Genomic DNA, 15,408 nt, shown 5'->3' with positions numbered 1-15,408 from the left:
GTGGGGAATTTTAAATGAGACGGCGGGTCCGTGCCCGTGAAGCACTGACGCACTCAGCACACGAGTTTGCGCGGGAATTTCGATGGTGGGAGAAAATAGAATGGAAACACTTCTGAATAAACTCTATGTTTCGATTTTAATTAATAGCTCGACGTTGACTGTTCTGTTAACAAGCCCGATCTGCCGTTTCTACAAAGTCGCTCCTCGCTTGCGCCCTCTGAGTACCCTACTCCTCTGACTCGGGGGCATCGTTCAAAATTCCTCCTCAGGTCCTTTCGTCCAATCAAAACGATGACATCCTTCAAGTTTCGTCAGTGGGTTGTCCTGTAGCCGTCTCTCCGTCCTTGGCCCTTCCTTCGCGCTTCTCTCCACTCTCGGCTGGTGGTTGAGGCACACTTTCCGATTACATAGTTTACATAGGCTACTTACATTACATATACATCTAACATCTAACACAACGCGCTCTACGTGTTTATGAGTCCTGGCAATAAACCCTTCCTCGTCCTCCGTTTCGATCTCTTCTACAATAAATATTTCCGCTACAAAGGATTTTGAATTACGCTCTCACATCAAAACTTGATATCTCTATGACCTATAGCTAACTTCACATAACACACAGTTCACACAGCGGAGATCGCAACAGTATGCATGGATGACGATACTGTGAATCGTGCACTTTGATTTGAAAGAAGAAATTCTATTTGGATTTTTTTTCCAAAATGGGACATTGTTATTTGTATTTACGTAAAGATGGTGCGTAATATTGAGAGCACTGAATTTAGTTCTTAACAGATTTTAATTCATCGCTTGAATAGAAATCTTCTACCATAGGTTAGAGCGAAGAATATTCTGACACAACAAATTAATATACTTCCATTCGTTAATTTAATTTCCTTTTTATTTCTTATACGAACACATTTGGGAGAGAATATTTGTTCAAGTATTGGTTTGTAGATTAATTTGCACGAGATTAATGTGCAAATATGTTCTGCTACTAAGTCTGAGGAACCTCAAGACATTTTGTACGCATTGATGCGACGCAGTCTCCTTTAAAAATTTGGAATACACATAAATAAACATGTTTAACATCGATCCACCTAAACCACCACCGCCGAAAGAGAAAGGAGAAAAAAGGTTTTTTACGAATGACGGCGATTGGGACAAACTAGCCGTTTATCTTGTCTGTACCCAGCAAAGGTTTAGAGACAATATTATAATTCCACGGACCGTAGGTCCTGTACAAATTAAAACCAATGATGAGAAACGTATAGAAAGGGTGATGGAAAGTTGTGTCTTCAAAAGTATCTGCAGTTGTTGTATAGGTATGCTTTTATTGCGACGTATGAAATTATTATTGTTTGTATTGGCATAATTAAAAGGAAATTATACTTTTAGGATATCTTCTGGGAGGCGTAATAGGCTGGTTCACGGCTAGCGTAAACCCGAGCTTAACTAGTATCGAGAAGCAACAAACTGTCCGTGAAATGCTTAGAGAAATGGGAACTACAGCATCAAGTTATGGAAAGAACTTTGCTGTAGTCGGTTGCGTATTTACAGCGATTGAATGTACAATAGAATCGGTAATATTCCCATAGAGTATGAAACTGTATTTTCATTCGCAATCGTACATATATCCTAACGTTATTCTATGATTTCATTTTAGTACAGAGGTAAAAATGATTGGAAGAATAGCGCATATGCTGGTGGCTTCACAGGTGGAATCATAGGACTGAGAGGTACTAATGCTAACATATATTAACTTATATACCTGCCTCTGGGCGTAATATATTCTCGTATTTCAGCTGGCGTGAAGGCAGGTTTATTCGGGGCCGCTGGCTTTGCAGCATTTTCAACAGCTATAGAATACTATATGAGTCATAGATTTTAGACACTCTCACAAATTGTAGTTGATATATTTGTATAAAAAAGGTATAAAACGCACTCTGCGTGTATGGATACAATACACAGAGAAGTGCGATGTTCCTTAGTACAAAAATGCATACAAATAAGTACAGTAATTAAGAAGTAAAATAAAGATCGTTGTGGGACAACGATATCCATTTCACTTGTATAACTTGAATGCCTTCTTACAAACTCTCATTTCTTTCTATATAATATATTTGGATTACCTAAATCTTTCATGGCATATATTTGTAAGGTGAATTAATTCGCTAATATTAATTAATATTAAGTAAAAGTAAAATACATACTGCTTTAAAATAAATCGTAATACTTTACATATTGCAAACACGTAAGCAAGTTCAAAGCTGCAGCTTCTATTCGACACTGTCCTATCACAGTAAAAAATAAATTTTTCAGTTTCCAGATATACTGATCGGTTACTGACAGTTTGGTACTAAAACAGTCTTAATGTCTTTTCACTCGTTTAAAAAAATATACCATGGAACATTAGAAGATATGACTTGCAAACCGTGCGACTTCCCAGTTTGTCTGTCCGTTTTGTAAAATATGAAATATTAGTAAAATATTACTATCTATATGTATCTACACAAATTGTATAGATAATTCCTTCCAATTACTTAGATTATTCTCAAATCATTTATCCATAACTCTGTATCATTCCTTATTAGATTCTCTAATGGTTTCTGATATGAGATTCAGCATACAATATTTAAAAGATTATGCATATTCTGTTAAATGTACTGTATACCCTCTACGCGACTATTACGTAACTGCATGATAATTTACCAAATCTGAATTGTACTGTATCTGTGGTGAGATATTAAATGTTTATAACGATATGTTACATAAATTTCCGTTTATAAAATGGATTATATTATTTTTGATCTTTGCGTTTGAATAATGCGATGTGTAAATTGCTCTATTAAAAAGGAATAAGGTGAATGTCCCAATTTCTGCTCATTTAAGAGATTACTCGTCATAAAGAAGGTGTACAAAATTCGCAGAGTAATTGATTAATTCTTTAATAATAAATCAACCAATTCAAAAACTATTTAAGGAAGATATTTCAAGATGTTTAACTATTAGTAATTTGTGATTAAATATAATGCTTCAAATGTCCGTATTTCTGCTCACGAAAAATAGTGATGTACGTATTTCTACTCACCAATTTCTGTTCACATAATACGTTGCCTTTTCAGGGTAAAATAAGTTACATCTTTTATGGAGATGTTTTATAACAGGGTTGACTATCTGGTGGCTCGCGAGCCCCCGGGGGCACCTCCGCCTTGCTGCCACGCTGAACAGCCCCCTCCATACCTCCCAGACTCTGACGATCGCAGTCAAAAAGAGAAGGAAAGAAGGAGGATTCGACTGCGATCTTCAGAGTCTGGGAGGTATGGAGGGGGCCGGTTCAGCGTGGCAGCAAGGCGGAGGTGCCCCCGGTAGCTCGCGAGCCACCAGTTAGTCAACCCTGTTTTATAACACAACAGTAAAGCATAAAACAATGATAAACAAAAAATAAAATGCCTTCGAATAGAAATAGAGGTTACAGCATATACTGAATTGTGCAGTTGTTACTAAAATTTTGGTGAGTAGAAATGCGGACATGACGGTGATTCACTTGACCTTAAACCTAATCACCTGTTTTCTACTTAAATAAATTGAAAATAGTAAAAAATCTACATCCAGGGCACAGTACGGTATCTGTTTTTGTTAATAAATAGGAACTTTTACTGCAAAAACTATTTTCTGCCCAATTATCGAATACCAATAGTCATCCTGTTCCTTAGCACAACCAGCTCGAACACGGTCGAAAAATCATGAGACTCTCATTTTAAAAGTTTTTCGTTGCTTATGTTGCACTTTGATTAGCCCCAAGCTCGTGCAACACTCGCGTAAATGTTCAAATAATTTAGAATTACTTTGTTGCAACCATAGTACAAACGTAACGTTTATAATAATAAGGAGAATACGAAATGAGCAGAAATGGGGACATGAGCAGAAATTGGGACATTCACCTTATGCAAGGCACTTATCGTACATTTCCGTAGTGTATGATTATAGATGAATATTGTTTGTCGAACTCTACAATATCATATGTATAGTTTCCTGTACTTGTGATTTGTCACCTTTGACTCTTTTAAGACACTAGAATATGAATGGTTTTAGTTATGACTTGGTATTTAAAAAAAAAAATACTGAATAAAAAAACGTATCGCTGGCGAATACGTTCGTAAAAAATACTTAGAAAGTATGAACTCGTGTTAAAATCGTGTCCCGAGTAGTGCAGCATTTATTTAATATACTTTTTTGGCACCTGCAATGGCGAAGAATTGTTCCCTCTTCACACATTTGTGCGTAAGGCGTACGTGATTAAGGTTGCTGCTGTTGCATTTGCGCCTGCATTACTGCCAGAAGTTCTTGTATGCGTCGTAATTCTGCTTCTTTCTCTTGCAAAATACGATCCTTTTCCGACACAGAGTTGGCTTTCTCAGATTCCACGATACTGTGGGCAGAAAGATTCGATGAACCGATAAATGCGGCCTTAGCATTTCGGAAACGAGAACTTCATACTCACGTTTGCCTGCGAGGCGGTACCGGAGCTCCTTTCGCTAATCTTTCACTGCGGTAATTTTCATAATGTACCTCCTGCGTCACTTCCTGTAAATCCTGCATGTGCGTACTACAAATGTACAGACGCAATTAGTAACAAACACTTCGATTTCGTGTGTAAGTTTTACGAATAAATATTACATACATTAACATCGTCCTCAGTTTTATAAAATCACAATGATCGGGGTTTTCAACTTCTACCACACCCCATGGGTACAATCGTCCGCGTACTTTTCGTCCTTTCACTTCCAGCAACGTGTTCGCTCCGCACACTGCAAACGGGACAGCCTCTTTTAACTGTCTAACCTGCTCTTTATAATCTTCATCCTCGTCGCTATCGCAGTCTGGCAAAGGATAGATCTTTATACCACTGCCCTCGATTTCCTCCATGACTCTTTTTTTTAAGCGCAGCACTTCCTTCTTCGTAAGTACATCAGCTTTTGCAATTACTGGCACAATGTTCACTTTATTGTGAAGCTGTTTCATAAATTCTATATCCAACGGTTTTAATCTAGCAAAAATGAAGGTGATACGTTACATTCGACGCCGTCGTTATCAGTTAATAGATTAAAGCTGTAATTAATGTATCTTACCCGTGACCAAATGGGGAAATAAAATAAAAGCAGCAGTGTATTCTATTATCTACTATGTTCCTCCTATTCAAGCCACTTTCGTCGCGCAAAAATCTTTCAAACTGATCGTCTATATATTGAATAATAGCCCTAAAACTGTCCGTGTTATCAATCGCATCTCCGTAACCAGGGGTATCGACAACGGTCAGCCTAAGTTTCACACCTCTTTCCTCGATCTCGACAGTTGAAGCATCGAGCTTAACGGTTTGATTAGTTTTTTCTATTCAAAGAATAATAATACATTTTTTACAGTACACAAAGGATATAAACGTATGTAAATATACAGTCTATACACAATAGATAAATAAATCATCTTTTTTTGTATTGAACTAGCAACGATATCCCGTCATATATAAATATTCAAATGATAGGATAAGGGAAGCAACGTACAACAAAATGTACAAGTACATATACAGGGTAAACTTGCCAGAATATTTGGAAGAGAGAGGAGTAAGAGGAAACCAGAGTCTTATGGCAAGAGCAAGGTGCGGAAATATGGAAGAGGGGAATAAGTAATGGATGAAAGAGGAGGATAGAAGGTGTAAGGTATGCGAAAGAGATATAGAGTCGTTAAAGCATCTGGTGGAGGACTGTAGGTGTGGAATGAATAAATATAAGTGTGGAAAAAATACTTCAGGAGAGAAGGGTTGAGGAGGTAGTGGAATGGCTAAGGGGTATAGAAAGAAGGAGGAAAGAAAAATGGAATGGTAGGAGAGGGAATAGTTTAGTAGAAAAGTAGATAGTATGGGAGAGAGGGTGCGTTAATTACATAGGGTAATAATCAAGAGTGTGAATGAGTGTGAGAGGTGGGTAGTTGTAAGGTTAGGAATTTAATTGTAAACCAAATCACATTTCTACACCGCAAGGTTGAAATTAAATAAATATATATATATATATAAATATTCAAATGAAATTGACCATACCTATAGCGTCAGGAATTACACGCTCTGGATATAAATCAGTGAGAAACAGACTATTCACTAGTGTGGATTTTCCAAGACCTGACTCGCCGACGACCATCAGCGTGAATTCGAATCCTTTTTTCACCGACTTCCTATGTACCTGATTAGGTAAATTTGCAAATCCCACGTAACCAGGGGTCTCGAGGCTAGCGAACTGTTACAAAGAAAATGCATATGTACCGAATTAGTAATCTTGGAGGAATATAAACAGATACAGTTGTTAATGAGTAATACGCCTCTTTCGTGTAACATAAAAATATTTTAAATTATCATAGGTCGTTCGCGCTTCAACTTAATAATATTTACCGTCTTCACGCTTTCGCTAGACATTTTTCCGTGATAATACTGTCTAACGGGAAGAAAGAAGTTTTCGATTGCGGGACGTGTTGAATATTATCGTGAACAAGCCGAAACCGAATTTCAGGCTAACAGGCGCCGTATTGTGACAGACCGCGACATCACAACCATACCGGAGGCATACGTGTACGACGAAGGAAACGAAGAAAGGTTATTTTCGCGCGAAATCTTCTAATTTTAGTAAATATCACTTTCCCGTTACTGACATGTACTGAATAATAAGCGAGAGCATAATTAGCAAATCAGAGGTATCTGCCACTGATTCATTACACGGCGAAAGAAAGATGCAGAAAGATGTTACGCCGACTGTACAGGAAATGTTACTCCGTGTGTGGAGAGAGAAGGGGAACAATCCTCAATTGGGGGAGATTTAGGCGTGGCAACTAAAATACTTTTGATATTCCGCAGGAGTTTCGATTGTTATCTTCACCTTCTTTTCATACCTTTTTATTTTTGAAGTTACTACGAAATCCCTATTTATAACTATTTACAGAATATGTATAACTAATTTTATTATCTATACATATTTTTCTATTATTTAAACTATAAGTAAAATTTAGAATAGAAATGTAACATTATACTACTGTATGAAAAATTCTCTGAATAAAACATTCAATACATTTAAGAGTAATTTACAATATATATATAGAGATTATATATATATATATTTATATATATATTTTTGAGTGTTACATGTAGTTGACAATTCAAATCACACGTAAGCTTGACGTATTATCCCCTTATAAAAATTCCTAATGATTATCATTACACGAATACGAGGCAAACGGCTACTTTATTCAGGAAATAATATCATATACAAGCATAGTCTTACATAATATTTGTCGTTATCTCGAGTTTTCTTTTATTATCTCATAACCATCGATACTTCCTTCAAACGATCGATATTTATTACTAGCATAGGTAATTAATTCGTTACACAATATTGTTGCATAACGGCGGCACGTTATCCTCATACCATTCTGTGATGTATAAATTTTTTCTCCAGTTGCTCGAATTTCTCTATTTCTCGTAATTGTCTGTTATTGCTATGTCACAAGCGCGTAAATAATTGTTTAATCCTTTCGTAATGAAACGGGACTCTAAATGTTAAACAATCATTCACGAGTCATTTTAACAAGTACATACAATGATTGGTATCCAAGTGAAACATAAAAAAGTTATTAAGGAAGGAAATGATAACGGGACAAGTGTTTTGTACTCTTTAAAACTGGGATCATTCTAGAGTACAATTGTAATATTCACCTTGCACGGGTTCAAATACACGCCGCGATGACAGTATATATTTTTAATAGTTTTGTACACATACCCCCAATATTGTTACAAATTGATTACAACACCCAACATGAAATTGACATGAATATTAAAAATGTACTTTCTGTATCGTCTCAACAATCATGATTTACATATACATACATATATATATATATATATATATTCACTCATTTATATATAATATTTATATATATATATATATATAAATGCCAACACTATCGGAGCATGCATTAAATAGAGAGGGCATTAGACAAGAAAATTTTATTCTTAGTTAAAAAATGCCAAATGTGTGGAACTGAAGAATCTCATTAAGTCACCTTTTGTCGTTATGTATTCGTGGGGAAGACTCCCCATTAGGGGTAAATAAAAATTATTGTAATTTCATTACATCTCTGTCGAGATTCACCCCACTGTATTTGAGGTAATTAAGGAATCTCGCATTGGTTTCCAAAATTGTTGTTCCTTGCGGGGAGGGATGGGGGGGGATGATGTTCCTTCTCCCGGAATTTATGGGATCCGGAACTATAATATTATGATAATGCTTTCACTTCTCATCAGTTTTAAGGTTCTCCTCTCGAGGTTTTGCACCACCGTATATTGAACTCGTTTTACTTGATTCAGCCATTGCGTTTACAGGAGCTTGAATTGTTCTTGGCGCTAGCACCAAACGTTTCCTTCCAGTTGTGTCTGTTCCAACAACAACGAAATAATTTATCCGTAACTTTTCAAATAATCGTTCTGAATAAAACATTCACGCGTATAAACAGACCTGGAGGTGTCTCTTTATTGAACACTTCCTCCTGAAATGGTTTTCGATCAGCGTAAGGTGGTCTCGACGGTGGTGGTGCGTTACGCATCCACTCTCGACTCCCACCCCCTGCCTCTTCATTAAGCTGATTATAACTGCCTCGATTACCACCTCTCACCTCCCATGTACTACCACCTCCCTGCTTGCCGCCCTGTTGATTTCTATCACTGAAGCCGCCGCCGCCTCCTCCTCCTGCACATTACCATCGCATTGATTTCAAATTTTTAGTATCTTATAAATAACTGAATAATTATAATTCATATTAACTTTGAACGTCGAGGTTAAATTATACGATCGCGTTATGCGAAGCATAACGCCTGCTTGAAAACATAGGTTCCCTACCGAAATCATCGCCGTATCCACCACGGCCACCACCGTCTCTCCCTCTGAAGCCTCCGCTGCCACCGCCAGCGCCACCACCACCACGACCTCTCCTGTCGAAACCACCTCCTCTATCGTTTCTCTTTCCTTCCGCTACATCTATTTTAATGAGACTTCTCTCTACTTGTATTGTTCCATCCATTTCCAATGCTGATAGCAAGTCCGCCAAATCCTCGAATTCCACGTAGCAAAAGCCCTTAAACCTACAAAAAGGAAAAATCGTTAACATGGTTGAAAAGTTTATAAATGATAATGTGTGCTATTGTATACCATGATAAGCGAGTTTCAATTGCACGTACCTATCAGTTTCTTTATCTTTGACCAATCTGATTTTTTTAACATTAAGATTTTGAAAGATTTTATCAACATCTCCTTGAACAACTCCATTTGGCAAATTTCCCACGTAAGCGATATAAGGTGCTTCAGTTGGTAATGGCTTCTTGCCACTATTGCGATATCCGCCTCCATACTCTCTGTACAAACATCAAAGTACATTTTATTAGAACGCACGAATAAATAATACGAGATGAAGAATTGCTTCTGTCCAAGTATATTCTACATAAGTAATCGTGCAGGTTTCAAACGGTATCATTTACACTTATCTAAACGAAGGGTATCAAGAATATTAAACAGTTCGGCATTAACATACAAATAGGGGTTAATAATTTCTCAATCAAACAATTCCCTATGCGGGTACGTTCGTACGTAAAATAAATAATTGCAACGAGGCCTAAAAATCCACGATTCTGACACTAGTGTGGACAACAATTTTCTACACATGAATTCTCGGAAAATAATACTGACTCGATTATAATTGCGCGCCCCGTGGAACAATGTTTTTAAGCAGACAGGTGGTATGCATTGCATAAAGTAATGCTTCCGAGAGTGGTGCCACGAGTAACGTGGCCCGATATTTGGCCGGCCAAAATAAAGCCGCGTGTCGGAGGCACCATATCTGCAAGGTGCTGCACTGCACTCTGATCGAAACTCACTTAACCTTAAAATCGTAAGATTGTCGAGGAAAAAGGGGGTTTCTTTGTCGATTCGGTGCACCGATTAAATACCATCGCTGCACTATTTTCGAAAACTTCAATGACTGCTGTACACGGGGGAAATTGCTGCCAATACTTGCCTTGGATCATCGTAACTACTTCGACCAGCCATATTGGATGCACGAAACTGACCGGGACCGCGCGGGTCGAGCGAGCCACTATGTTCAAGATGGCACTTTCCTAACCATGAAAGAATTTCAAATAACGAAACTGCGCGTAACTACACCGAACTACTAGATCCTATCAATGAATTTCGATTGCACTTAATGTTAGTCGAACGCTTCGGTGCTTCCAGCTCGAATGGCATAACAATTATTGCTGTCTTTTAATCATAAATCTTCGAACGCTTGCGTTACGACGACGCCCATTTGGGAACTAAGCTGCTAGTTTTGCGATCATATCGTATTAGTGTTACTAAAATATTTTGCTGACGTTAATTCGAAAATTGCGCACAAATTCGTATAGTTTCATAAAGAAAACGATTAACAATCAAATGTGAGATACAAAAATGCAGGCGGGCACTCCTGATTTCACATTCTATTCATTATTTGTTCCATTTAAATAATTATTACTAAATATTATTAATACGCTAGATCGTTCGTTTGTCTTAGTGCCATATTTTTAATCGGGGTGGCTCGTCGGATTAGCGTAGTTATTAGTTAAAACAAGGCAAGATGGCAGGCGAAGGCGTGCACATGGTAGAGGCTGTTTCAAATGACTTAAAAGCAATGGAAACGAACAAAATGGATTGTACGATTCTTGATCACTTTACAAAGCTTAGAAATGAAACGGAATCTCACAGGATAGACGGTGGAATCGCTCTGTTAAAGTGTTTGCTTCCACAGAGTTCGGTGAGTGTTTTATTTATAGATAACCTCAAAACTGATACATTTTTATAAAGCGCGAAGTATGTTAATAGCGTTTCTTTTATAAATGAACTATTCGGAAATGATAATGTTTTAGGAACAGGATGATAGTAAAGAATTCAAATATGCGATAAGGAGACTTGTTCGAAGTTTAGGCTCGTCGCAAACGTCTTCTAGGATAGGATTTTACACAACATTGACAGTTTTTTTAGTTATGTATCCTGAAATGCCAATAGAAAAGCTTCTGTCTGTAATGAACGACGAGTTACACCCAGTGAACAGTAATAGCAAGGGTGTAAGGGAACAAAATTTTATTTCACAATAGTGTGTAACGCCGCATGTGTATCTTAATTATTAATGTTATTCTAGGAAAAAGCTGACATTTATATGGGACGTATTTTACTGTACGGAGCATTAATAAGATCTAAAGTACTATCCAAAAGTATCGTTGAGAAACAGCAGCAAGTTATACAAGATCTTATCAATGCTGGTAAACAACGTAGTTATTTGTCATTTATTTCTTTTTCATTTCTTGTCGAATTCGTAAATCAAATCGACGCGAAAATTATAAAGAAATTGGTTTGGCCAATTGTTGAAAAAGAATTTGGCAAACCATGGTCGGAGCAAACCTTGGATACGTTTTACGCCCTGTTGGTAATAAGAGACAAATGTCCATCCCTTGTAAATCAGGAATTTTCGAGAAAGCATTTTGGTACAGACGAAGTTATCACCAAAGAATCTATGAAGAGTATAGTGAAGGTGCTACTGGTATGTTGGAAGTTCGTCCGAATAAAACATCGCGCGATGAAGTAAAAATTCTTTAACTTGTATATTATCAATGTTCAGGATTTGCCCAGAGTTGTATCGTGTCATCATCCAGTGTTTAAATTATTCTGCGAGAACTTAACGTCGCCTGAACTTATCACCGAGTTTTGGGCACATATAGATCAGAAATTTGCAAAGCCATCGAAAAATGATGAACTCTTGGCTGTAAAAATTCTCAAATTCATATTATCGAATGCTATAGATGAAGTTGTACTCCCGTCGTTTCTCTCTCCGAACTACATGCGATACATGTTAAGAAAGTTTTCTGGCAATAAAAGACGCGACAAAGATGAAGTACTTCTTGCGTTCAAAGAAGTCTTAAATCTGCTAGTATCGACTACGAGTAGCAATGATACAAAGGTGAAAACACAGATCGCTGTGTTAAAGAAATTAATATTATATCCAGGTGATTTAATGATAGAGAAGAAGACAGGTACAAAGGTAATTCAAATTGTCACAGGAAATTTGAGTTTAGAAGGTATTAAAAAGGTGTCGAAAATATACAGAGATATTATTGAAAATACCATGCCCAAGGAGAAACCGAACGCAAAGACAGAATCGTTCTGGACGAATGCTGAAAGGATCTATGCTGCTCACTTATTAACAAGGTACTCAATGCTTGAAAAAATGCACGCTTGCATTTCATCTTATGTATAACTGAGCATACTTTCTTAATCTGTTATTTATACTTTGCTAGATTAATGGGACATCCTACAACTTTTACGGATCACGAATGGAGATTAGAGCAATTGAAATTCTTATTTACTCATGGGCTATGTGAAATGTCAAACGTCGGAGTAGATTTAGCTCGTAAATATTATGTTCCCTCGTTTAAATTCGGTACATTTTATACGCTTATATATATTTACTTATTTTGCTAAATTGTATTTTCCTTTCCTCACAGCGCAATTTAAGGAAACATTTTATCATGCACTGGATCACAAGCTACCAAAGCTGACTGATCTACGAAATATATTGAGCGAATTAGTGCATTACTTAGATACTCATCTGAAAAATAGATCTTTGAAATTACGAAATTCATTAACCGACGAAGCCAAGACAGCTTGGGAAAGTGTGATATGTTTAATCGAAAAGTTGGAGAGCAATTCAAAGAAGGGAGAAGCTGTGCCAGTATTTCATACGATGAATTTACACATGGGCTTACAATTGTTCTCAGACCCACAGATGGCGGTTATGGCTATCAATGAGCTTCAAAGTTGTTACGAAAGGCTAGTAAAAAAATCTAAGAAATCTAAAGCAGGAATGAAGAAGAAAGATGAAGATGAACCGGAATGGGTGGAAGTAGTAGTGGATTTACTACTGTCTTTCTACTCTAAAAATAGTCATTTATTGCGGTCGTTGGTCGGATGTGTTTTTCCACATATATGCACGTATGTGACACCCACAGCTGTACATCACATTTTAGCAGTATGTAAATATTATCCTATTTATGTAGAATTAAGAAACATTGGAACTCCAGAGTTGTTGCTTGTAGGTGTTGGATATACGAAGTGGAAAAGGGCCACTTGTAACGAAAGACGAGCTTGACGAAGACTCGCCAGACACAGATTCAAACGCCGACAGCGAGGATGATAACGAGAGCGACAGTGAAGATAATGAAACAGTGAATGACGAGGTGGAGAGTTCAGACGTTAATGATTCTGATTCGAATGAAGAATCACCGAACGAAGACGAAGATGAAACAGTAACCGATCGATTACGAATGGCGGTGCGTCAAGCTTTAGGTGATGCTTCCATTCAAACTGATGACGACGACATAAATGTCGACGACATTGAGGAGCAGGAAGGGAAGCGCTTAGACGAATCATTAGCAGCTGCATTTAGAATTCTTCGGGAAAATCGCCAGACTCGATCAAAAAGGCAAGAGAAATCGGCGCAAGCTCTAACGCACTTTAGAATTCGAGTGATAGATTTATTAGAGACATACTTAGAATGTGGGCCGTCGATGGCAGTTGCCCTTGATATGGTGCTTCCTCTTTTCACGTTACTGCAATACTGCATAAAGGATCCTCATCAGAAACCTCTCCAAGATCGAGTTCGATCCTGTTTAAAAAAGCTGTCGGCAGTAAAGAAGTTCAAGGACACAGAGAACGTCGATGAAAATCTGTTGACAGTAATATTAAAGGTACTTATAAGTGATTCTAAAATACGCGTGATGTTTTATATTTAATGCATAACTCACCAATTTATACCGTTTAAGGCTTTAATAGAGAAAGGAGAACGAACCACGTCGGTTTATCACGAGATGTGTGATAAACTGGCAGAGTGTTGCACATTCCTTGTAAGGTGTGCACAACAAGCTAATGTATCTACCGATTCCGTAGTGGAAATTTATGGAGAAAGTTTAACTGCCTTTTTTAAGAGAAGGGACTGCGTACTGTCACCTTTGTTGTTCAAATACCTCTTTCAATTGCAGTGGGAGGGTAACTGGAAATTAGCTCCATTACTGGTACTCATTTTTAATTTCGTTATTTCTGTAAGAGAAAAATTCGACTCTCATATTAGGAATGCATTTTTAAATAATCGACATTCGTTTACTGTAGGTAGACTTCGCTTTCGATAATACTATAAGGTCTTTTCGTCGAGGCTATGCGCTGGAATTTTTAACCATCTTTTACAACAACGGCCGGTTGGTCCACTTAGATACACAGCATTCTGACATAAGGATGAAAATGGAAAAGAAGTTGTGTAAAAATACCATAAGTACTTTTCGAGAATTGCCGTGCAAAGACGAAAATGAGCAACCTGTTGCAAGCAACGGTAACCCGATAGGAAAAGAAGTTAAGCAAAGATACGTTGCCCTCCTCTTGACGTTATTACGAGGCGTTTATATCCATCACTTGCCACCGGCATGGAACTGGAAAGATGTTGGGAATGTACTAGTAACATATAAAACTCACGTATCGTTTGCGAAAGACACAAAAGTAGCATATAACAGATTAGCAGTACAAATTGGAATTCCTCCTAATATGTAAGTAGCAAATAATACAATTTTTAAAAGCACTTGAACATTATCACGTTGCGAAATTAAACTGTTGGCTTTCTTAGATCTACGAAAACGGTTAAAAACGAGCATAATAAAATAAACGGAGAAGCAATAGATGTGACGAACAATATAGAAGAAGCTGACGTTACGCAAGAAAATGGAGATACTCACAGTGATACAGATAGTTCTCCATCGAAGAAAAGTGAATTGAAGAAAAAGAAGAAAAGTAAGAGTAAACAAAAGGATAAGCAATTACTAAAAAAGGAGGCACGAATGTTACGGGAGAAAGCGATGTCGGAAGGTTTTGAAGCATTTAATTTCAGTTCTTTTGCTTTGAACGACCAGCAGAGTGAAACTGAACCACTCCAGAATGGAGACTCGCAAACTGAACAGACTAGTCTTAATTCTTCGCAGAAAAGAACGCTTAAACATGCATCAGACGGTGGGAAATCGAAAAAAAGAAAGAGTACGCAAATCGCCTGATACTTGTAACAAATTCATTGAATTTAACATGGTCATAAATGATTGTTATTTTTGTATATGCATTTCTAAAAATATGTATCAAAAAGTTTGTACAGCTTTTAAATATATACATAAAACTGTAACATCAGTTCCTAATGACATATATTAATAAATCAATTTTCCATATATTTTTGTATTTCAATTATATTATTCTATATATCTAATCC

General features: G+C 37.1%; 4 protein-coding genes across 8 annotated transcripts; 2 read left to right on the top strand and 2 right to left on the bottom strand.

Annotated features, from left to right (window-relative positions):
* Nucleotides 1-625: 625 nt before the first annotated feature.
* On the top strand, nucleotides 626-2,074 carry LOC143366187 (mitochondrial import inner membrane translocase subunit Tim22). 3 transcript variants are annotated; one of them, XM_076807031.1, is made up of 5 exons: nucleotides 626-753; nucleotides 955-1,322; nucleotides 1,396-1,580; nucleotides 1,664-1,736; nucleotides 1,803-2,074. In XM_076807031.1, the coding sequence occupies exons 2-5, from the start codon at nucleotides 1,079-1,081 to the stop codon at nucleotides 1,886-1,888; spliced, it is 588 nt and encodes a 195-aa protein (XP_076663146.1). In that variant the 5' UTR covers nucleotides 626-753; nucleotides 955-1,078; the 3' UTR covers nucleotides 1,889-2,074. The 3 variants fall into 3 exon arrangements, with proteins under 3 accessions (XP_076663146.1, XP_076663144.1, XP_076663145.1); XM_076807029.1 differs by having other exon boundaries at nucleotides 832-1,322; XM_076807030.1 differs by having other exon boundaries at nucleotides 638-831.
* Nucleotides 2,075-3,943: 1,869 nt separating this feature from the next.
* On the bottom strand, nucleotides 3,944-6,824 carry Septin1 (Septin 1). Of its 2 annotated transcripts, XR_013084685.1 has the most exons (7): nucleotides 6,437-6,824; nucleotides 6,092-6,284; nucleotides 5,130-5,388; nucleotides 4,682-5,047; nucleotides 4,502-4,606; nucleotides 4,241-4,429; nucleotides 3,944-4,071 (listed from the first exon to the last, which is right to left on the bottom strand). XR_013084685.1 is itself a non-coding variant. In XM_076807026.1 (6 exons), exons 1-6 carry the CDS (start codon nucleotides 6,458-6,460, stop codon nucleotides 4,297-4,299), a joined length of 1,080 nt encoding a protein of 359 aa, XP_076663141.1. In that variant the 5' UTR covers nucleotides 6,461-6,824; the 3' UTR covers nucleotides 3,949-4,296. The 2 variants fall into 2 exon arrangements, 1 of the variants encoding a protein (XP_076663141.1); XM_076807026.1 differs by having other exon boundaries at nucleotides 3,949-4,429.
* A 437-nt stretch (nucleotides 6,825-7,261) lies between these two features.
* Eif4h1 (eukaryotic translation initiation factor 4H1) lies at nucleotides 7,262-10,404 on the bottom strand. 2 transcript variants are annotated; one of them, XM_076807028.1, is made up of 5 exons: nucleotides 10,098-10,404; nucleotides 9,269-9,438; nucleotides 8,931-9,172; nucleotides 8,550-8,777; nucleotides 7,262-8,467 (listed from the first exon to the last, which is right to left on the bottom strand). In XM_076807028.1, exons 1-5 carry the CDS (start codon nucleotides 10,131-10,133, stop codon nucleotides 8,325-8,327), a joined length of 819 nt encoding a protein of 272 aa, XP_076663143.1. In that variant the 5' UTR covers nucleotides 10,134-10,404; the 3' UTR covers nucleotides 7,262-8,324. The 2 variants fall into 2 exon arrangements, with proteins under 2 accessions (XP_076663143.1, XP_076663142.1); XM_076807027.1 differs by having other exon boundaries at nucleotides 8,550-8,780; nucleotides 10,098-10,402.
* Nucleotides 10,405-10,652: 248 nt separating this feature from the next.
* Mybbp1a (MYB binding protein 1a) lies at nucleotides 10,653-15,369 on the top strand. Its single transcript, XM_076807024.1, has 10 exons — nucleotides 10,653-10,872; nucleotides 10,985-11,182; nucleotides 11,257-11,655; nucleotides 11,734-12,320; nucleotides 12,410-12,522; nucleotides 12,617-13,140; nucleotides 13,208-13,858; nucleotides 13,934-14,182; nucleotides 14,277-14,704; nucleotides 14,782-15,369. Exons 1-10 carry the CDS (start codon nucleotides 10,696-10,698, stop codon nucleotides 15,200-15,202), a joined length of 3,747 nt encoding a protein of 1,248 aa, XP_076663139.1. The 5' UTR covers nucleotides 10,653-10,695; the 3' UTR covers nucleotides 15,203-15,369.
* Nucleotides 15,370-15,408: the final 39 nt, after the last annotated feature.

This window comes from Andrena cerasifolii, chromosome 2 (genome assembly GCF_050908995.1).
Source record: "Andrena cerasifolii isolate SP2316 chromosome 2, iyAndCera1_principal, whole genome shotgun sequence".
Classification (NCBI taxonomy): Eukaryota; Metazoa; Arthropoda; class Insecta; order Hymenoptera; family Andrenidae; genus Andrena; species Andrena cerasifolii.
This window is presented reverse-complemented; position numbering and strand designations above follow the sequence as displayed.